Here is a 24,321-nt window from a genome sequence, read left to right as displayed (position 1 = left end):
GTCTCCAGGTATGGCTACATTTTTAAAGCGAATTAAGAAACTACTGCTTTTTTTTTTTTTTTTTTTTTTTTTTTTTTTTTTTTTTTTTTTTTAAATTTGGTGGTTCACGCAGGCAGAGACAAACACTTATCTCCTCTGGATTCATCTCACTCATTTCTTATCCCCAATCTTTCTAAATTCATAATGAAGTATATTAAGAACACGTCACTAATCAGCACTGAAATACATATACCTGAAGTTCTCAATTATAATTCTAAACCTGCCAGTAGATTTGTAAATTGTACTGAAAAAAAAAATCCACCCCAAATCCAAGCAAACTACAGAATACCCTACCCCTTTCATGATCTAATGCTTCTTTCTCAGTAGTAGAAATAACTTTGAATTTGGAACTGGAAAATCAAGGCTCAAATCCCAATTCTACAATTTGCCACCTATGACCCATCTTTCTGGAGCTAGATTTCTTCATCTGTAAAATGATAAGGGTTGAGGGAGGGAGAAGATTACCCCGGTTCTTTCATCTATCTCTAGATCTATGAATTTTAAGCATCAATTTTAGTCCACACATGAAGATGTGGACCATTACCTACTTGACTTGAACTAGTGTTCACAAATCTTTCAGAAAAGCAGAAAACCTGAATGATCATGAAAATGGAGTTGGAAAAACTGATGACACAAAAATTTTAATCAAAGTAAGCAATGACAGGTTTATTGAAAATTTCCAGTAGAGAAGACCCACTAGTTTTGGAATAAAAGTACTGAAAGTACTACAGCTTAAGTGAATATAAAAGATTAGCAGAAAAAAAAAATAAAACCAAACATAGTACAAAAAAAACTTGAAAATAAAAATAATTTTAAAGTTTGAAAGGAATTCAAAACAGGGGTGTTCCTTTAAATCCTCCAAACATTTAAACAGTGATTAGGTTTGGCAAAAATAATGCGTTTACAGATTAAAGCCAACTTGTTAATGTAAACTATGTAAAAATGCTCAGTCAATCCAAGTTCAATGTACAATATTTTGAAGGAGAGTCCATTTCCTGACACTGGTAATTGGTTATTTTTTTTCAAAGATAACATGGATTACTCAGTTGCATAACTGCTCGTTTAGGGATAATGCAAAAAAAGGGGGGTTTAAAATAGGATAAAGTTACTATAAAAATTAAATGAAATGCACAGTAAGAGTTCAGACATCAGTTTGTTTCTTTAAACTAAGAAACTGGGTTTACAGTATGGTCTACATTTTCAGTTGTCACATTCCCTTCCCCTCCCCCCACCCCCCATCCCCAATACTCCTAAAATCCTCTAGTCTAATCAATTCTAAACTTCCAAATACACTGTACATACACATTTAGCAGAGAGCAGATGCTAACATTATTGTGACAGCAGTGTGGTCAGCCCACAAATTTTAGAAAGACTATTACACATTATATCATCAAGATTAACCTTTACTTAAAAAACAAACAAAACAAACAAAAAAAAAAGAACCCAGGAATTCTTACTAAACAAATAGTTTTTTAAAAAATTATTTATCATGAAAAGCCCATTAAAAAAAAGGAGACTGTCATCATGGGCTCCCAACCAGATTAAAAAAAAAAAAAAAACACACACTTCAAAGAGACTAACGGCTTAATGCTAAACACCTGCCAAACGATGCCCTTGAAAGTGCCAAATACAAATGGATCTCTTAGGAACACTTGTCCCTCGGACGAATTGTCCCTCATTTGGCCGTTTCTTCTTGAGCGATACACAAAACCCCGCTGAAAGATCTGCATCCAGTCGACTTTACAAGAGAATGTTAAAATGTAAACGAAATGAGTTCTTGATACCGACAGTATGTTACAACGGTTTTAGTTTCTGAATCCAACAGTTGGTCACAGAGATCAAGTATTACCAAGGCTCCTTTTCAGCCTGTTGGCAGTTTGTAAAGGTGTCTGACTCATACATCCTTCAAGTACATGCAAGGCTCAAGAGTTCCAAAAGAGGCAGAATCCTGGGGAGGGGAAGGGGGCATTTATGACACAGATGAAATGGGATTATGAGGTGAGCCCATCTGAGTAAGAACTTTATCCAACCACTGGAGAGGACCATGCAGATGGATCTCGATCCAGCAGGGAGTGCTGGTTACATCCTGCCGGTGGTATTCTGCTCCCCAGCCCTGAAAACAAAACAGAGGATTCATCAATTATCTGCACACTGTCGGATCTGCTAAAGAAAAAGCAGGATATATAAATGGGTGTCTCGAATACTGTGACTATGATTAAAAAGCATCTTATTTTACTATTTGACTTTATTACAAAAAGCAGATAAAGTATGTGCTAGATACTTTTTTGACCAAATCTGACCAATTTTTGACCAATTTTAACCAAAACTGCACACAGATTCAGTTATAAGGACCTTTGAGGTTAAGCTAGTACAACCTACTCATTTTAGAGGAGAAACTGGGGACCAATGATCTTAAGTGATTTGCTCAGGATCATGGTATGTGAACCCAGGTTCTTGGAGTCAATGCATTGCTTTTCCCATTCCAACAAGATGCTTCAAATCTCACTTCCAACATCTGTTAGTTGTGGACTGATGAGCCTTTCTGCTTCCCTGTGCCTCAGTTTTCTCAAGTGTAAAATGAGGATAATAGTTGCAGTGTTTTAATAAAGTAGTGAGAAAAGTGTTACAGAAGAGTTCATCATGCAAAGATTGCTGCTCACTTTCTGAAAAGAGAAACAATGTACTTAAGATTTAAATGAGATATAAGTTTCTGAACACGGATGTGGGAATTTGTTTGGCTTGATTGTGCATATCTGTTATGAAGGTTTTCTTGAGGGTGTGTTTATTGGGGGGGGAGGGGATAAATGCTTATTAACTGGAAAAATAAATTTTAAATTTGCAAAATGTAAAACTTAAGGATAGGAACTTTTTAAAACATTCTTTCTTTGAATCCAGCATGAAACATAAGTTACACTTAATTATGGAACTGATTCGTATAATAAAATCTCATCTTATAAGCTATTTACATTATGTATTATTAACTTCTATACAAAAATTCTGTTTGGTATAAAGGCTAAGAGAGGAAAGGACTCTTTGAATCCCAAAGGTTTATTCCAGTATGTGTCACACTGGAGATGCTCAAAGTACAATCCTAGTAGTGGACCCCAGGCCCATCACTGGAAAAACAATCTATCTGAATGCAAGAGGCTCACTTCCAAAAAGTTAATCCCCCCAGTAATTAATTTCTTTGTGTATAGCAACTTATAAAAAACATCTAGTATGATCTGCAATCTGCATTAGTAGAGACCTTCAAGTGATGATGTCATGGATATTCTAAAATATTAGATTAACTAGGAAAAGAAAAGAACTGAAATGCTGAAATGGGGGGAAAAAACTACAAGTAGATATTTTGGAAAAGATCAAGCCATCATTTCGGAAAGATTTAGAAAGACAAAGCAGATGTAGAAAAGAGTATTTCTAGTGAAGCAAAACCAAAACAAAACAAGCCACCAAGTTCTGGTTTTGTAATAAATATCTTGATTATGCAAGTGATCCAGAAGAATATTTTTATAAAAGCAATATCAGCATTAGGGAGAGTCTTCTCTAATATTCTATCTTGGTTTCTAGAAGGGACTTGGTTCTTGTAGCCAAGTTAACAGTGAAGCACAAACTTGCTTGGGTCCTCCACAATTTGCAAAGTTCTAGCTATGCAAGCAGCTACTCATCATCACGTTGGTCAGTTTGAGGAAATTTTTTTAGCCCATTAATTCTCACCATGGGAAAATGGGTTATATGGGAACATACTTGACGTTGACACCTAAATTATAATTACTTTAATGCCTACATTATTTTTTAATGACAATAATGAATGGAGATACTTTATCTTTCCCAGTACTATCTATGAAGACTCCTAAATAATAGCAACTTTGGAGTTAAAAAGCGCTCCACATTCATACTCACTTGTTCCCTTTAATAACACCATTAGTTAAATAGTACAAGGTTAATCCTCATCTTAGCACAGCCTAGTATCCATGATCTAATTCTCTTGCTACAGGTAAGATGATGGGTCAAGACATTTTAGTCAGTTAATTCCACTTCCACCCTCAGCCTCTAATTGATGGCACCTCACTGGCAAATATTGGGGAAGCAGCTCCAAGTACAGGCAACGGAGGCTGAGGGTGTCAAGGGAAACAAACTCCAAGACTAGCTACTAGGGACTGGGGAAACTGAAAAACCAAGCATCTTCCCTTCCTTTAAGGCTGTGACAGCTCATACACTCTGAGTACTGAGGCTGGGAGAAGGAATAGATGAGGTGCCCTGAAATGTCTGAGCTTCCTATAGGCTGATGCTCAGTACTTGGGTACAAGGAATGAAAGAAAGCAAGAAAGAAAGCAAAAAAGAAAGCCCCAAGAATCCCCTGGAATGCCTGTCAACAAGACCTATTAAGTGCTTACCAAGTACCACAGCATCATGCTAAGCAAAGGAAAAACAAAGAAAGATGAAAAATACCATTCTTACTTTTAAGGAACAAGTCTATATGTAAATAATTATAAACATACAGAATTATATACACAGAATAAATGAAAGATAATCTCAGTGGGAAAGAAAATGGAAGAAAGAAAAGGAAAGTTTTCCTACAAAAAGCAGGATCTGAGCTGACGTGAAAAGAAGGCAGTCAAACTATAAGGTCAAGGGGCAAGGCATTTTGGCCATGGAGAGAGAAAGGAGAGTTGTGTTTGAGTAACTACAAGCAGGCTGCTATGGCTCTAATCTGTGTGAGAGGGAAAGCAGAGATGGAGAGGGGTGTATGGCACAGAGTGTGCCAGTCCCTTGTACCATCTCTGGGGGCCCCTAAATCCATTATTAAAGGCCCAATAAGCACCTATTTAGCAATAATCAGCTAAATGGAGAAGCTATCAGATAGTCTAATGGTCACTCCCTGCTCTGGTCCTGCAGCGGGGCGCACTGCAGCCCCCAAGTCTCCTCTCCCTAGAAATTAAAGGCCCCTTTCCCATCACTTGTCTCAAGTACAGAAATTTCTAGTTATAGCTCTGTCCGGAAGAATGATGTCAAGTCCTTAAGTGCTTTGTGCTATGAACACTGTATGCCATCATTTAGTTTTTAAAAGTAAAAAAGCTCCTCCTCTTTCAGTACTTCTTAAAGTACACAGAAAGAAGATTTTTCAGCTGATAAAACATATGAGAAGTATTTTGCTGAGTTTGAGAAAGAAAAGCAGAAAACCTAAATTAATGGAATATGGGGACCACAAAGCTAAGAAAGTAATCATTTTAAAGTAATGGTATAGAACAATCAATTGCAGCCATTCCATTTCACAGACTAAATCATGTAAAATACTATCAAAATATTTTATATTTTGTCTAACAGACCCATCATTAACACTGCAAATTAATTTTCTAAGTAAACTCTGCGTTTTTGCCATATCATTCTATCCACTAAGCAATTCTCAAAAGTACGTGACTGGCAAAGTCAACACCCATAAGGAAAGTTAAAATAAAGAGATGTTTTCTCAAAACTACAGTAGGTTATAATCCTCCAAGGTTACCAGGGCAACTCAAATCTTACATCTCTACCACAGCTTCTTGGGACCTTGCTGGAGTACAGGGGAAAAAAAGGGAGGGAAATCTGTTCATCTGGAGGGAAATAGAGGAAGGGAGAGTTGGCTATTGGGCCTGAGGAACTTGGCTTCTCACTTGCTTTTGATTAAAAACAACAACAATCACCACCACCAAAAAAACCTTCAATAATTCATCCCTATTGTTCAGTCATTTAGTCATGTTTAACTCGTCCATGTGGGTTTTCCTTGGTAAAGACACTGGAATGGCTTGCCATTTTTTATTCCAGTGAATTAAGGCAAAAAATATTAATAAAAAATTAATGATTTTTTAAAAAAATTAATAAAATCACAGAGCTAAAATCTATGGCAGAATTTGAACTCAAGCACTCTCTATCCACTGAGCCACAGTGCTCTCTCTCTCTCAATTTTTTCCTAGGTACATTCAAAATGAAGCACAGTCATATGCTTTCACAAATAAAAGTCAAGGGTCTGGCAACTACTGACTTAGGAAAGTCCCTGAGAATGAAAGGCTCCAATTTTGCCAAAAGATCTATTTGTGAGTTTCTGACTTTTAACTCCCTTGAATTAAGTAGACTCACTCATTCTTATTCTCTACAAATAGTCTGGTGCTTCCACATACCCCTCCATTGCCCTTTTTTTAAAAATCATAGACAACAAGACTGTCATTGTTCCTATAGGATCCATTTGAGAAGATGGCTTCTTAAATAAATATTCTCAATGTTTTTCCACTTCATCTTGGAGGCAATTCAGCACAGGGGATGGGGAAAAGACTAGAGTCTGAGAATCTGGGTTCAAACCTAATCCCTATCAATAACTACCTGTCTGACTTTAGGCAAATCACTTCTTTCTCTCTCTCTGTGGAACTTAACTAATTCATCTATTAAATGGAGTGGGAGGAAAAGTAGTTTGCTTCTTAAACTTTTGGTCACAACCCCATACAGGATGTCTTAAATGTGGGGGTTGCAAAATTATGATTTATTATCAATATTTGATTTGTATACCTATTTTATATACTTATACGCCCAAGGTCACGTAAAAATTTCTCAGGCAAAAAAGAATGGAAAAAGTTTTAAAAGTCCTGTTCTAAAGACACCCTAAAGCTCTAAATTTATGACTTTATGAGCTACAGTCACATACGTAGCCCTTTGTCCCAACTGTTCCAACTCACTAGCTTCGTTCACACCTGGCTGGCCATTTCAGCAGCAACAACTTTATGATGGGCTCTGGTAGAACAACACTTCTCAAGCAAGTTTGCAAAGAGTCTGCCAAAATCTCCGAGGGAAGCCCTGCTCGATTATCATTTATTGGAGGTGCCAGAGAAACTGATTATGCTATCCCATGACCATGCCTTGAAATCACAGCTTTCTAGGATTCTAAAAAGAAAGCACTGGAAAGAAGTCTCCCCATACAGAAAGTTATTAGCACCACTATTCTGTCACTAAACTGGCAAAATTTAGTTTAGGGTGAGGGTCTTCAAAGGGGTTCTTCAAGTGGATTTCAGTTAGATTCAAAAGGTAAATCACATAAATCTACATGGCTTGATTTTTTAAAGCTTCTGTTCCATGGCAGATAATCATCAAGTGAGGTGCTGGATTAAGTTCTGCTGAAGTGCTTCCTCTTATTTCCTTCTCTCTTTGTGTGTATGTGTGTGTGTGTGTGTTTTTTGTTTGTTTGTTTGTTTGTTTTGTTTTTTCTTTTTCCTACAAGTGTTGGCTCCTGGTGTAGTGGGGGAAGGCAAACAAGTTTTTGGAAATATAAAGTTTATATATATATATATATATATATATATATATATATATATATATAATATATATATATATATATATATATATACACACACATATATATATATTTTTCAAGCTAACAATAAAATTTTTAAAATGCAAATAACATTTTTAAAAATGCAAAAATGCATTTGCTTATATGTTGTTGCCATCTAGGATTTATTTGAAGAGCCAAAATCAGCACTTTTTAAGTGTCATGTACAAAAAAGCTACTACAGTAAAGTTCTTCTCTGATACATTGAAAAGAATATCAGTATGGCTAACTAGGAACTGGACAACAAACTTGGAGTCACAAGAGCTGGAATGCAGGCCATGCCTGCATGTGACAGCTAAAGCAGGTCATCTAAACTCTAGGAGCCTCAGTTACTTCATCTATAAAATTGGGATGATTATGACCCAGCAAGGAGCTCCAGTGAGAAAGGGTTTGTCAACATTAAAGAGATGGAAATAAATGTATGTAATAATTATTAGGACCAAAATAATTTGTTTCCAAAACGGAAGGGAGGAAAACTGCCCTAGTTACTTCTTCACAATTATCAAAAAAATCTCCTTGGTTGGTCATCCTATCAGATGTTTAGCACATCAAGAAAGTTGTTGTCACCAAAGTCCTTATCCCCATCAAATGATTCAACATCAGGAATTGATCTGATTTTATCAGTAGAAATGGTATTAAAGAAAAGTCATTATCCATCTGCTTTATTCCTTCACCTTAAGGATCATAAGACTCTTTTCACAGCTAATTTGCAGCTGAAACCTTTCAAATGCTTTGGCCTCCAGTAAAGTGAATTTCTTGGGAGCAGAGATTGTCTTATTTTTCTAGTTATATCCCCAGCATTTAGAACAATGCTTTGCACATAACAAGCACTTAAATGCTCCCTCCCCCATTCATTCGTAAATAGGTCCTCAACAAATTCATGCTGTAAAATCCAGTTTTGTTTGGTTAAATATATTGGATGTAAAACAAAAACAAAAGTGACATGTTTTGTTTTGCCTTTTTTTTTTTTAAATACCCCATAGTAACATTTCAGAGTAATAAAGTTATGTCCTTCTAAACTGAATATTCAGAATATTATCCTTGGAGAAATCACAGTATTTTAGTGCTGACATGGGAGCTCACACAAAACTCTTCTATGGCAAGAAGACCGGATTTTGAGATTCTGCCACTTATTTTTTGTCTAACCTGCCCCCCCTTCCCCCAATCACCAAACTTCTGCTTCTATATCTGCATAATTAAAGGGTAGCAGTTAGAACTGTACAGACACTTCTAGATCAAAATCTTACCAAAAAGCCTAGGAGAAAAAAAGCACCACTTTTTCAGGGCCAGAGATACAAAGCTCAAGATAACAGATTTGCATAAGGAGGGATTTTCCACTTGGGGATCTGCCCACATGGATGAGAATCTCTTAACAAATTACTGAATTCTTAAATAAAATTTTACATGAAATGCAGAGCCAAAATTGTACTCAATGTTCATCAAAAACAAATTAGGGTCTTGAGGGAACAATATTGCATTATCATTCTGGTCACCCCCAAAAGCAAGAGCACACTTCTACATTGAGATGCCTTGGAAAGGAAAAATCCTGCCCATATGTATGCACAAATAGAAAAATAACATAGTGAAGTCTGACATAAAATAAAGCAATCTGGGAAAGATGTGTATATGCAGAAACCTCCAAAACTGATCAGTTTCTTTATATTCTTTGGAAAGAACGCACAAACAGGAAGACAGATTTAGAGAAGAGAACCACTAATGAACAACATATTTGCTTCAACAGCCAGAGAACAGGAAAAAAAGAAGAAAAGAAAAATTAAGAAAAAAAGTATCCTCTGCCTCACTTGAGAACAGGCTTCCTTACTGGCAGGCTAATTAACAACTAGTTCTCCAAATCATCCCCAGAAATAAATACCATTCAAAACAGGTTTAACAACAAGTGGGGAAAAGCTTCTGAAGACAAGACATAAAAGGCTATGGGCCGGCCCCACCCAGTGTATAATTAGGTAGGGAGGTTTCCCAAAGTAATAGAGGGCAGGCCTTCTTCTCCAATTTTCCCAATGCATCTGCCTCCCAGGGAATTAATTCAGGGATAAGAAGTCATTTTGCTTGCAATCTGCCCCCAAATCATGAAGAAACCTCAACTAGCATTTAAATATCCATTGAAAAACTGCTCTTGGAATCAAGAAAATGTGGGTTGAAGTTCCTGTCTCTGACATACACTAACCTGTGACCAAAGCAAGTCACAACCTTTCAGCGCCCCAGGCAATTCCTTAAGAGTGCATCTTATAGACTGGCCTGCAATGAAAGGAGTTCCCACGTGGGCAGTGCCCCACACTAATAAAATCCCATTTTCAGACACCAAAAAAATAAAAAATAAATAAATAATCAATGGCTTCTTATAACTAATTTCTTGATGCCACAAGTAGAAACAAAAATAATAAAATACTACGTAATCCTTTTCTACTTCGACTTTATGGCTAAGAGCATGAAACATACAGTTATTTGAAAGATAAAAGGACCAGAAGCCCTGGTAATAGTTATTTAAAATTATGATGAGCTAAACATTGAGTCTAGATTTAAAAGAGGAAGAAGAAGATGATGAAGGAGGAGAACAAAAACAGAGAGCAGAGGAAGAAGAGGAGGATTGGGAGGAGGAGGAAGAAAAAGGGGAAAAGTAGGAGGAAGAAGAGGAAGAGAAGAAACAAAATTCAAAAACAAAGATCTTTTATTTATTCCTAAAACACAAGATGCATATGTTATCTTTAAGAAGTATTAGAAAATAATTATAGGAAAAACAAGAAAACAAGGAAGGAGGTCTAGAACAAATTCCATGACTATTTTCTGGCCCAAACACAGACTCTCTATTACACAGCATCAGCATAGCAGGCGGGGTATTCCATCCCACCAAAGTATGGAGTTTATTAAGCCTCCATGTTCTCAACACTTTTTAACATGACGGGAATGCTTCAAGTTGGATAAGATTCTCATCATTTGCATCTCTGAAAACTCTCTTTCTCTAAAGTCAAAACATGTTTGGGAGAAAGTTATAGATTTTTGACCTTAAAAATAAACCATTTAAATTATAAACAGGGACAAGTCATCAAAAGTTTGGTTTTTTTTTTTTTTTGTTTGTTTGTTTTAAGTATTCTAAAATGGGGAGTATTAGATTTCTGTGAAATAGCTAAAAGAAACTGCTCTAGGCTGAAGATCATCTCCCTATATAGAGACAGATTAATAAATAAGTAGAAAACTGGGTGTATATAGATTTGAATATCATATGTATGTTTACTTATTCTTGTACTATATGTAACATTTTTATATAAGTATGTGTATATTTGTATCCATATCCAGAGATAACTTTAGGCTCCCAGAGAGAGGGAGGATGTGTGTGTGTGCTGGGGGAGGGAAACAACATGTGATTTCACTGGGATAGGGGAACTCCTATGTAATGATGTTTTTTCTACATATCTCAACTGTCTCTAACTTTTCTAATAAAATGCTGCCCAGAATGATAGAAAGTCTGTGGCAGGGGCAGGAACAGAATCCATGTTTTCCTTACTCCTAGACTCTCTGAACTCTAAGGAAGAAGAGTTACAGAAAATTGATGACATCTTTAAAGGGAGATTCTCTTCCTTGAGGTCCAAGACCCCCTTTCCTGCCCTACAAGGCTATTTCCAAAAGGGATTTTGTTGAGAAAGCTCCTGGGAGCATGCTGCCCACCTTCACAAAGCTCATCCGGATCGTGCACATTTTTGTGAGCTCATAGACCGTCTCAAAGCCGTGGTTGACTGACTGGGCCAACAACTGGGCAAACTCCTGGTTGTTAAAAATCTTGAGGCTGCAGCCGCTGGGAATCTTGCACACGGTGGTGGGGTGAAAGCCATGGTGGTAGTTGCAGTTGCGGCTCTGAACAAAAATGCTACTGTCACTCAGGCACTCCGCGTAGACTTCCCCTCCCACATAATACAGGTGAACACCTGAAAGAGAAGCAAGAATTAGCAGAGCAAGAATAGCTAGTAGGGAGAGCAGATACGTTGTGCAGATGAGGTTCCAGAAAGGAGGAAAATCACTTCAAAGGGAAGCAAAAATCTGACTGGGTGCCAGAGAACAGATGCTGAAAGTGTCCTTCCTCTCTCTTTGTATACATCAGCGAGAGGTCAGGAAGCAAAGAGCACACAGCACTGCTATTGAATATCTCTTTTTTCCTCTTTATTATCTTTAATAGGGGAAGGAAGGAAAGAAGCATTTATATGCTTTATTTGCTATGTGTCAGGCACTAGGCTAAGTATTTTTTTGCAAATATTTTCTCACTGGATTCACAAAACAATCTTGGGAAGTGGGCGCTATGATCATCTGCATTTTATAGTTGAGAAAACGGAGGCAAAATGAGGTTGTGATTTGCCCATACAATTAGTGCATGAGGTTACATGTGAACTCAGGTCTTTTTGAGCACTAACTGCTCCCTTTTACAAGGGAGGATTCAACTTTGGAGTCTGGGGGAAGAATCAGAGCAATATTCAGAAGATTGGGACTTAAACATAGAAAGTATCAACAGAAACTTTTAAAAAATAATATAAAAGAGCAATGAAGCAGTTAAGAGACTTGAATTTTTTTTTTTGCTAAAAAAAAATAGCAGCTCACACTTTGTTTCAAACTTGATATAATAATAAAAGTAATGCTATTTATATAACATTTTAAGTTTTACAAAGTACTTTTTCTCACCTCGAATCCTCACAACATGGGCTGTTATTAATCTCATTTTCCAGAATAGGAAACTGAGTCAGACTGAGTTTAAGTGACTTGTCCATTTAAGGTCTTCTGACTTCAGTATTCTAATCTAATTGACTTTGTTATTGTTGTTCAATCGTATTTCTTTCTTTATGATCCAATTTGGCGTCTTCTTGACAATGATAATGGAGCACATGGCCATTTTCCTCTCCAGTTCATTTTACAACTGAGGAAACTGAGGCAAACAGGGTAAATGACTTCTTTGGGGTCTGAAGCCAGATTTGAATTCAGGAAGTATCTGACTTCAGGTCTGGTGCTCTAATCACTGCACCATCTAGCTGCCTTTAAAAAAGGATAATTTTTCTAAAGTACAATCGATATCAAACTCAATGATTTTAAGGGTATCATTAAAGTAACAAATACATAAAACGCCTGCAAGCACAATATCTATTGCTGGAAAAATTGATGTGAAGCTTTATTAGCTCTACCAAATGAACTACAATCCTGGCGTGGCTGCATCGCCCTGTTAGAAAATGTTACATTAATCACGTTCTTCGTTTTTATTTAATGCCAAACACAAAAAGCTTCCTACTCAACTAGTGCTCGGTTTTTACGTGACATCTCACATCTTCCATCCCTCCCCCAGCCTCAATGACCGAGGTCACATTCGGTAGCCCTTGAGTGTTGGAAATTGAGGTATTATTCGGGAAAGATAGAAGCATTGAGAAACCAGAGAGGCACAGGTGAAGGAAGTGCTGCTGAATGAAAGCCACACAGATGCTAGGTCAGGAAAAGCTTTTCTGACCTAGGGGGGAAAGAATGATTCACACTGGATGAAAACTGATCTCCCTGAGCCCACCACCTGCTTCACACACCTTCCTGTGAGGGCTCTGGTCCCAGCAGCATTAAGAAACTGATCTAACTAAGCTTTGAAAGTAAGCAACATAAAAAAAAAAAAAAAAATTAAGGAGAAAAGAAAAAGAAGGCGGGGAAACATTTAGAGAGCTCTGACCCCACACCTGTGTCATGATGAATTAAAGGAGATTAATTTAATAGACTGCCCTGTAAATAGTCCTCAATCCAGGGTGTCTGAAAATGGGTCATATCTTGCAATTAATCAGAATATAGCCTAGTTCAAGTAAAGGCCCTTACCCCATCGAAGAATCACTGAATGTAAGGTCAGGTGGACCTGTACAAATATTCACGTGCCCTTTTCCAGCAAAACTGCTATAGAATCGTAAAGGAGGAAGACCATTTCTGGGCTTAAGACTAGAAAATGGACCCCACTTTAAAAGATGATTACCATTAACCAGTCCTTTCAAGGAAACTTAAATGAGGAGCTTTCACTAAGCCTCCAAGAACATCTAATTCAACCTCATTGGTTGTACAAATGAGAATCCCAATGAGCAAATGCCAGGCCCATCACTGAGTGTCGTACAGGGCTTTCTGTAGGGAACACTATGGGTTAGAGGGCATCCCAGGACCGAGATCCAAAATTCCTTACAAGGTGGATGAAACCAAAGCCTTAAGTGGAATGTGAGAAAACATCTGCAGTTCACACCTAAGGTGCCAAGAGTGGATGTGTGCTGTAATCTACTGATTTGATGACCACCACATCTACTCCTGCACTCGGGCCTCTAGAATGTTAAAGAAGAGAACCTTCTGTTTCAGTTAAGGGCAGGGACTAAGGAGGGAACAACTTGCCATTACAAGGCTAAGTATCAGTAAGCACTGATTTAAAAAAAAAAAATTAAGGCTTAAAATAAAAGGGACAAAAAGGAGATTCATTTTGAAAGTCTTACAGCTTCTAGCAAGCATTTATTTAAAAAAACAGACATTATTTTTTAAAATTTGGTGAAATCTCCACCTTTTAATCCTTTCTTAGATCACTGCCACAGTGAAAATGGGGTAAACTTACCAGGCTATCTATCTACTCTCTTCTAATTTTTTGGAAGTTGATATATGATATGGCTATTACAGCGTGAATTTATAAATGACATTTAGAAAAAGTAAGTAGTTGTGAATGAGCCAGTTTGGACCTTCCCTTTCTCACACAGCTTCACTGGATTGTACTGGAAGGGGAGCTGGAAAATGGGAAGAGGAAGATCTTCAGTCTATCCTCTCTAATTATAAAGACTGGAAGTCCCATTGTTTGAAAGAGAAGGAAGTGAGACCCCTCTGAGATGAAGTAATTTGTCCCAGATCCCAAATATTAAGTAGCAGAGTTGGGAGTCAGCAGTTTTCCAGTGTACCATGCAATGTTGCGTGGTAATCTTAGAGAGTTGCCAGAGACTCTAAGGTTACAATGTGTTAGAAATGCACTTGAATTTGAGGAGTACCTCACTTCAAGGGCTGCTCTTTTATCAATTGGGCCAAAGCTTCTTAAATCGTGGGTCATGACTCTATATGGGGTTGCATAACTGAATGTGAGGGTCATGAAATTATGATTGACTATCAGTGATTTTGATTTTTGTAAACCTATTTTATATACCTATATACCTAGGTCATGTAAAAATTTCTTAGGCAAAAAGGGGTTGAGAGTGGAAAAAGTTAAGAAGCGCTGCACTAGGCCATATGACATTTCCATTTCTGAGTTTGAATCCTATCCATCTGACTAATTTTATTTCTGAGGTTGGGGCAAATCAAGGTCTCAATTTCCTCAAACATAAAATGAGGAGATAGCATCTAGATGGTTTCTAACACTATTAATGTTGTGTTTAACCAAGTCTCAATGGGGCAGCTCAGTGGCAAAGTACATAGGGTTCCAGTCCTGGGGTCAAAAAGACTCATTTTTCTGAGTTCAAATATGGCCTCAGACACTTAGTACCTCTGGACATGTCACTTAACCCCAGTTGCCTCAGTTTCCTCATCTGTAAAATGAGTGAAGTGAAAAAGGAAATGGCAAACTACTCCAGTATCTTTGCCAAAAAAAGAAAAGCAAATAAAGTCACAAAACATTGGACATGACTGAAATGACTCATCAACAGAGTGTTTAAGAGAAAATCCTGAGATAAAATCTAAAATTCTTTAAAAGGTGAATGAAACAAAAGTGCTATGAATCAAGGGATTTGGCCGATATCTGTGATTTCCTAAATTCATTCTTAAGGAATGGCTTACCTATGTCTTCTGGAGCTGAGAATCCCTTCGTTGAGACAGAATAACAAATCATCTGTAACTCCTAAGGTAATGTGGGGAAAGTGGGAAAAAAGGGGGACTCTGAAATCAGGTAGACTTAAGTTCAAATGTCAGACATACTGGCTGTATCACAATGGACAAGTCACAAATTCTTGGTGCCTTGGGGCAACCTCTCTATTTCACTAAATGCAAGTCATGCATATTGATCCAGAGGAGCTTGGCTAGCAAAATGTATGTGAATTATAGTCAAAAGCTAGAATGAGCTCCAGACTCATTCTCCGTGATTAGAAAAAAGAAATGGCAATAGCTCAGACAATACATAAGCTATATTCCTAGATGGGGGATGTGAGAGACTGGTAATGAAAGGCAAGAGTCATGTAAAAACGTTTCTTAAGAATGGATTATTTTGTTCCAATTTATAAAAGAGCCAAACTTCTGGAAATAGCCAACATAGGAAAGCCATTATTGAAGTTAATTAAAATTAATGTTGTTATGAGAGTTAGCAGACCATAAAAATAAATGATTTAGAAAGTGAAGGACTTCCTGGTAACACACACATTCCTAAAACAAATTACGAACCACAATAAACCATTGGAACCTGTGTCGATGTCTGCTGGAACCTCTTGCCACAAGAATGGCAGGAGTGACCAAGTTAGCTCTGGAATAGAGCAAGGGAGAAAAACATTCAAGAAAGAACATGGCACACACACCTTTGCCAATGTGCCGTCTGGTGTTTTCAATAGTAGAATTCCGGTTAACGTTGGAGAGGAGCCCAAGGCAGAACCGGTTCTTGTTGTTGGAAGGATCAGTGAAACCATCCACCAACACACTTGTGGAGGAGGCATGGAATGCTTCACCCACGCGGTTGTTGAGCTCATAGTAGACAATAGAGCACCAGTGTTTTGGCTCCTCGTAAGCGACTGCTTGCACATCTGCAAAAAAGAAAAGGTTACAGTCAACTCCAGCTGGAACGAACGGGCGTCTGCTGCTTCCAAACCTGACTTACCATCCTGTGGTGACATTTTAGACAAGCAATTGGTAAGGAAACAGTTTTAAGGCATCCAAAGTCAGTAATTCTCATTCAGGAGCCTACAGGTACAGCTACAAGAGCATATCTAGTCTAAACCCTTCTTTTTACAGATAAGGAAATAGTGAAAGAATAAAGTTACTGGCTCAAGGTCACATAGATAGTTAAGCAGTTGAGCAGGGATGCAAACCCAAGACCTAGACCTAACTCTAGAGGTTCCTTCTTCCCAACAATTTCCACTCACTAATAATTGCAAATTAAACTATTCTAATACAATTTATGGGGAAAAAAAATTGGCAAACCAAAATGGTGGCCAGGCATCCAAGTCACCCTATTCATACCACACCAGCTAGATGCTATATAATATATAGACTCCAAGATGGCCCCCCTTTAGAACTTCGCTTTACTATCTACGTGGATTCAACAAGTGGTAAAAGAAGAAACAAATCAAAACAAAACAAAAATCCAAGTAAGCAGGAAAAGAACTTTGATGGACACTCAAGCCAGGAAACACGCCAGGAAATGCCAGTGTAAAAAGGATTAAGTTCCACAGAGCCTTAGTATTTCTATGCTTCTACAAAGCCATTTAAAACAACTTTTTAATTATTGGTAAGAAGTTACTCTCCTTCTAAAGTTGCCAACGAACTCTCAAGGCCACGGCTTTGCCCCAATTCTCAAACTCAGGAAGAAATCTTGCCAGCTGGCCATTCTTCCAGAATGAATCATATCTGTCTCCCACAGATGTCACGCGGACTTCCTTACATTTGCTTTAAGTCATGCAGAGCAGGTGCGTTTTGTCTCTCCATTCCCAGAATGGGCCAACAATGGAAATTACCCAACTTCACTGACAGGATGCAGCTTGTTAAGTCAAGTCTCTTAAGACCAACAAATCTCTGTACCGAACAGGCTCCTGAACATTTGCAACTAAAAGGCTTTTTTTTTTTCTTTTAAAGAAAAGTCTCTATGTAATTAGATTGCTTTTACCACCAACTACAGAGATTCCAGGAATACAAAATCCTCCATCCAATATGCCAATACACGATGACACTTTTATAAAGCTTTATCTACATAACTGTTAAAAAGAAAGAAAAATACCTAAGAAAGGAGTTGAAGGGGTGGGATAGTAAGCTTGTAAGTTTGTTGCCTTTATATCAACAGACAAATCACAAATCATAAAATACTTTCAATGATATTGAAAATGGAAATATAAAAAAGAACAAAGAATACTTTGTAGCACACATAATATGTGCAAACAAAAAAATGTGGAAGATAAAAAAAAAACTAAGAGAACAAGTGAAAAGAGTTAGTAAAGTTAGTAAACTTTAATTCAAATCTTGGCTCTCTTACACCCTACCCACCCATGTGACCCTAGGCAAGGTTCACCACCTCTCTTGGTCTGTCTTCTCATCTGTAAATTGAACAAGGGTGACAAAATGAGCACTTAAGGTTCCTTCTAGCTTTAAATCCATAATGTAAATGGAACAATTATTAAAAGGAAATTGAACGTCAAGTAACTAAAAAAGCAATAATTGCTCCAGAGAGCAGAAATATATTTCCCTGCTTGCAACAAAGACATACAAAACTATAGGGCCAGACTTATAGAAATCATCTTATATCATATATATTATTAGTGGAAGCTTCAATATAAGCTGGAGCTGTTAGAAAAAGTGACAATTTCCAGATATAATGGATATTTAAGGCTTTTAATAGAACATACATACATGTACATGTATAATATGTACATATACATAATCATTTAAAAATATACATATATAAGAATACATAAGAATACATGTATTTTCTCCATAAAAACATATATGCATGAATATTGATAGCCTTAAAAATCAATTATATGTAATTGATAATTCTATATATCAACTATATATTACAAATATGTAATCTAAATGCATATTATATAAATATATAAAACATATTACATAAATATATTAGAATTTACATACAAATAAATATATTTACATATGTAGATTTAGAAATAAAGCTAACAAAATCAAAAAAATATTAATTTTGAAAAAATACTGCTTTCCTATATTCAATAACAGCAGCATGTCAAGCATTTCAAATACATTTATCTCATTTGGTTCTCACAACCCTTTAAAATTATTATTTCCCATCTTAGAGATATTGGCAAGTTTAAAAACTGAGCGCTGCAATAAGACACAAATACTGACAAATGTGGGAAGGAAAACTTCCTGACCTACAAGAATCAACCCCAAACTGAGAATGCTATTTAAAGGACAAATTCATTTCCTGAATTTAGGCTTCTTAGGCTTATCCAGGACACAAACAAGACATTAAACAAGAGTTAAAGAGCTGTTATGGCTTGTAAATCCCACAAGATCTTTGGCTACTCTGCTTATTTTATTCCCAAACTATGGGTCCCCTCTCTACTTGCTGCAGTTCAATTCTGTTTCAATGTACCCCACACCCCTCCCTGAGGCTGTATATTAGGAAGAAGTTAATTTTTTAACTTCTTTATTCTATGATTTGAGGTCCTTTCATGCTTGAAAAGTCTGTGTTGGAGACAATCTCCAAGCCCATGGGATGAGTGCCCAGAGGAAGATGCACAAAATCTCTTTGACTGCAAAGCCCTAAGTAGTGAATGCCTGTGTCAGAAAGGAGGCTGAATGATAATTGTGGAAAAATGTATAGAAGAATTGCATATATTGGATTGCTTGCCATTTAGGGGAGAGACTGGAGAGGAAGGAAGAGAATAAATTTTGCAACAAAAGGGTTTGCAAGGGTGAATACTGAAAACTTTCTATGCATATGTTTTGAAAATAAAAAGATATATATACACACATATATACACCCACACATATACATATAAACACACACACACACACACACACACACACACACACACAAAAATGAGGAGGCTGAGTCAGTCCTTCGAGAGCCGGAGAAGCATCTGGAAATACAACCTCCAGATTCCACAGCAACATCAGCAGAGGCCTGGAAACAATTCCCATAAGAACAGAGGTGCAAAGCCCAACTTATTACTTTTTGCAATTCTAAAAGAGGGCCAAAGTATCATAAGCTCTTTGAGTCAATGAACAATTTTACAGGTTTAAAGATAACAGCAACTGTGTGATAACCAACCTTTATCTCAACAGAAAAGTGACTTAGTGAATTCAAGTTTAAAAGGTCTACACTTTTTTAATGACAATAATTAACATTTAACATAGCTCTACACAATGTGCCAGGTATCATAGTATAAAAGCTTTACAAATATTGTCTTATTTGATCCTTACAACAACCTTGGGAGTCAGGGATGTTATCTCATTTTCATGATGAAGAAAATGAGACAAACCAAAGCTAAATGATTTGCCCAAGATCTTAGAGCTAGTCAAGGTCTCTTAATTTTAATTAAAAAAAAAAAAAGCTAGCAATATAAAAGATGTACAATGCATGCTTAGTAATCAAATGGCATTTTACTTTCAATCTTCAACAACTACATCCAAATTGAATTAGTCGTGCCTTGTGCCAAGTGCACCAGAAAAACCTCTTCAATGAGATACTATTTTGGGACGGAGCTTATCCAACATGGCTACCATGGATACTGATAATCACCTGCCAATCAGATACCCTTGGAATCTTCCAAGGTTATTTGCCCTAATCTTGCACTTTCTTAGGCCTTTGCAGCTTGGCACCTGGAACTGGCAAGAACACAGTCCTTGCATCAGATGGCTCCGAGCACTCCCACTCTCCTACCCCCAGGAACTTCCCAGAAGCAATGCCAGTCCTAAGGCCAAAGGGTGGTGGCAATGCAGAGATGTACTGGCAGTAATTTTAATTAGTCACCAGCAGCTACTGTCTGCTGCCAGAGATATTGTACAAGTCGGAGCATCTCAGATTGAGACTAGCAAGGGTCTTCCAGGTCATCTGGTCAGCCTCCTCTTATGAATGTGGAAAAAATTAAAACCCAAACAGAAAAAGGAACTGGCCAAGGCCAGATTCACAGTCAGGTGTGACTAACTAGCATTTTCTTGACTGTGTTACACTGCTCCTCGCAGGAAGAGCTTGAATGAGCCATAAGAGAAAGGCAAAGGAACTCTTCAGAAGATTCAGCATCATTCAGTTCCAATTCTGGAACTCCTGGCCAAGCTCCTGGGGTCCATGTTACTATCTCTGTCCTTTACTCAGCATTCCTTTGCTCTCAATTCAGGCAAAGCAAACCTTACTTTCTAATTCTAGGCAAATAGGTATTTAATAGTGGGTCTAAATTAAAATAAACTTGATATTAGTTAAAATTCAAATTTATTTTTGTTGTCATTCAGTCATTTCACAATGATCCCATTTGGAGTTTTCTTGATAAAGATACTGGAGTGGTTGGACATTTCTTTCTCCAGTCCATTTCTTTTCTCCAGTCATTTTTAGCTGAGCAAGCTGAAGTAAGCAGGATTAAGTGACTTGCTCAGGGTCACACAACTAGTAAGTGTCTCAGCTAGATTTAAACTCTTCTGACTCCATGGCATTCTATCCACTGCACCATTCAACTGTACCTTCAAATTTATTTTTTTTTAATAGTTTTTTGTTTCTGTTTGTTATCCTCAACAGATTCTGAGCATCTGGCTAGTCCTACCTGGCTGATCAGAGAATGCAGCCACTCCTAGTAACATATTGTGTCATATGTTAACAAGAGTGCATATGGGAAGAGCAGAATATAACTTTAAGAGGGCAAACAAATGAACCAAGACTGCAAAACTGGTCATATTTAAGGGATGCATTCCTCTTTTTAAATTTTCTTTTAAAAATGATATTTTTGTTTTTCCTTTCATCATTTTTGAGAAGCAGGAGGACCATTGTGGCTTAGAGACCTGATTTTGAAGGCTGGAAGACCATCTCTTACAAATACTGATTTGAGTGATCCAGAGCAAATCACTTTGTCTCTCAGTGCTCCTGGCCAATGGCATCAAACTAGGCTGGATTGATTTAGAAAACCACAAATTAATATTAACTAGGATGTATTCTATTTTTATTCATTTAGTTAAAAATTTCCAATTACATTTTGATCTGTGGATTTTTGAGGGAGGTCAGTCTAACACCTTTATACCAGCAACCATCTCACATCAAAGAAGGTGTTGATATGGACTGGTAGGAATTTACTCATTGGGGAGTTTCCTCTATCGATGAATTGACAGTCTAGCCATATTTATAAAAGGATCAGCATAGTGCCTGGCACATAATATACTCTTAAAAAACGTTTATTTGCTTCTATTCTTCTATCCTTATCATTTCTGTAGCGCTCTCTCGTTTTCTCTATAGAGAGCCTTCCCTTTCAACAAAGATTTACAAAAGGAAAAAAAAAGATTCAGCAAAACTAAAACTCTCAAGCATTGTCCACATCAGGCAATATGAGCACTAGTCCACACCTTACTGTATGATTTCCATTAGTCTAATGTAAACACAGTTACAAAGTAATTGATTTTTACTGATGTTCAATACTGTTTATAACAAATCATTAAAAACAAACAAAAGAATATAAATGGAAACATTAACATTTATACTTTGATACACTTGGGTACAAAGAAACTAATTAGTGACCATTCATTTTACCTCCTCTGGTTATTTCTGGAGGCATGGGAGGAGCCATCATGTTTGTATCCATTGGCTGTGAGCCATCTTGGGTCATGGGGTCTTCAGGAGGGAGATAAGCAGGAGGAGGAGTATCCGCTGCAAAATTGAGGGAAAAAGACACAGAATTTTATCCCTTCTGTGTACACACACACACACACACACACACACACACACCTTAGCCTTGATATACTTGATGAATGAACCAAGTTTCCATATTCACCAAGAGAAGTAATTCAAGGGCAAGTGAGGTTGGTTCCAGGGTTTAAGCATTTTGGGGGACAAATGTGTTTCCTCTCCAGAGATCATTTTCCCCAAAGTTCCTCCTTCACCTTCTCCTCTAAATGCTTGGCACTCTGGGGCATAGGAGAACTCGTCTCTAGCGTAACTGTATTCCTGCTCAGATTATCTATCTTATCCCTCATCCCATTCTCCATCTCCCAAATTTGCTGGAAGCACAAGACTTCCTAGTTATAGCTACCTCTATACGCCCATCCCCCCCCCCCAAGAACTTCACAGAATTCAGGGGGTCTTTGCAAAGTGAATGTAAGTTAGATACGTAACTACCATGCTGCCTTCCTACACTAAGTGAGAAAGAACACAGAGAGGGGATGCTTTGTGCCAAATCCATTTGTTTCAAAGCAGAACTGCACATGTCAGTGCACGCCAACTTCAAAACTGGCGGCATTTCCCATTTTAAAAGCATTTGCTGGATGTGCAGTGGATAAAATGCCAGCTAGTCAGAAGGACCTGAGTTGTGAGATCTTAACCAAGTAAACCCAACTGTCTCCAAAAGAAAAAAAAAAGGCTTGGATGATGACCATTGGGATCTTAGTTTTTCTTAACTTTTTAAACTTTTTTCTTAACTTTTCACTTCAGAAAATTTGTTTTATTCAACACACCCGAGCTCAAAGAGTTGCTATTTACATCTCCACTACTATTTACCAACTGAGTGGTTTGTTGCAAAGCAATGGTTGGGTTATCAGTATTTCTGCCCCATAACCATTCTGGGAGATTTCAAACTATCAGCACAGATTAACAGTAGAGGAATTCATTGGCCTGAGGAGATAGTCCCATGAAATAGCAAATCAATGGCCTGGGAATCAGAAAAACATAGATTCTAATCCTACTTTTTCTTCAATGAAGTAAATGGGTGAGATTTAGCAAGTCCACCTACATGTCTGAGAGAATGGTTTCCTCAGAAAGAGACTAACATTTGCCTGGTCTACTTTGTTTTATTGAAATAATGCAATTCCCAACTCACTTTCCCAAATAATTTAACTTCTCCAGGGCCGGCAATTTAAATTTTCTCTTTTGCCCTTGTATCCAGTGTCGAGCATATAACGCTTAATAGTTACTGAATGAATGCACAGGAAAACAAGAATGGTATAAGCCCATCACAAATACAAAAAACTCATTATATTCCAAATATATCCTGGCTCTGGCCTCCCAGCCCACAGTGGCTAAAGGGGGTGCCTGCCTCAAGAGCTTTCAAGGCAATGACTCAAAGGCCTGAGTCAGGGCTCCAAGGCTGCCTCTGGATGCCTTTTTCACCCCCTCTCCGATTCCTTTTAATTCAATTTCTCCACCACAGCTGCATCGCTGACTGCTTCACCTCTGGCCAGGAATGCAGACAAACAACCTCCTCAGAGACCAAATTCAGTGAACTTCTACAAACCAGCTGGTGGGAATGAATCGAGAGAATTCTCTCACAGGGGACAGAAGAGCATACATAGAACAGAGGTGCTATGATTTGTGGTGATTCATATGGGGAATGGTTTTGAGATCCAGGCCAAAGCTAAGAAGCTTATGAGCCTAGTACCACGTTAATGGTTTGTGTCGATCAGGGTGGTAGACTGGAAAAGGCATTGGATTTGGATGCAGAGGACCCGATTCAAATCACAGCTGTCCTGGGATATAGGAAGATATTGTATTGGCCACCCGATCTCTCTACTCCTTACCTCCTTCATCTATAAAATGGGAGGTTTAGATTAGATTTTTTAAAATTCTGTTTATTTATTTTAGGTTCTGCATGTACATTCACTTTTTTTTAAACCTATTTCCATATGAGTCATGTTAGAAGAGAAAAATCAGAACAAAAGAGAAAAACCATGAGAAAAAAAACAACAGTAAAAATAGTGACATTCAGTCTCCATAGTTCTCTCTCTGGATGTGGACAGCATTTTTCATCCTAAGTTTATTGGAATTGTCTTATATCGCTGAATTGCTGAGAGGAACCAAGTCTATTAGTGGCTAATCATCACACAATCTTGCTGTTGTGTACAATATTTTTCTGGTTCACTTTGCATCCATTTATGTAAATCTTTCCAAGTTTTTCTAAAACTGAAGTTCCTTCTCACTCTCAATGAATGTTCTCAGTGAAGAAGAATGCTACCTACCTCCTCAAAGAATAGTGATCAACTAAATATGAACAATGAGAATACATTTTTGGACATGGTCAATCAAGGTAAGACTTACTTCT

General features: G+C 37.5%; 1 protein-coding gene across 1 annotated transcript in view; it reads right to left on the bottom strand.

The window, feature by feature from the left end:
• Positions 1-678: 678 nt before the first annotated feature.
• The window catches only part of SMAD1 (SMAD family member 1), a 93,185-nt gene continuing 69,542 nt past the window's right edge, over positions 679-24,321 (bottom strand). Inside the window, exons 4-7 of the mRNA XM_051967388.1 lie at positions 21,822-21,938; positions 15,928-16,149; positions 11,075-11,331; positions 679-2,152 (exon numbers count right to left, since the gene is read on the bottom strand). Coding sequence (XP_051823348.1) covers positions 2,009-2,152; positions 11,075-11,331; positions 15,928-16,149; positions 21,822-21,938 — 740 coding nt within the window. The 3' untranslated portion in view covers positions 679-2,008. The remainder of the gene's footprint in view (positions 2,153-11,074; positions 11,332-15,927; positions 16,150-21,821; positions 21,939-24,321) is intronic.

The sequence above is a fragment of the Antechinus flavipes genome, chromosome 6, assembly GCF_016432865.1.
Source record: "Antechinus flavipes isolate AdamAnt ecotype Samford, QLD, Australia chromosome 6, AdamAnt_v2, whole genome shotgun sequence".
NCBI classification, from domain to species: Eukaryota; Metazoa; Chordata; class Mammalia; order Dasyuromorphia; family Dasyuridae; genus Antechinus; species Antechinus flavipes.
The sequence above is the reverse complement of the archived record's forward strand: the minus strand, read 5'-3'. Positions and strand labels throughout refer to the sequence as shown.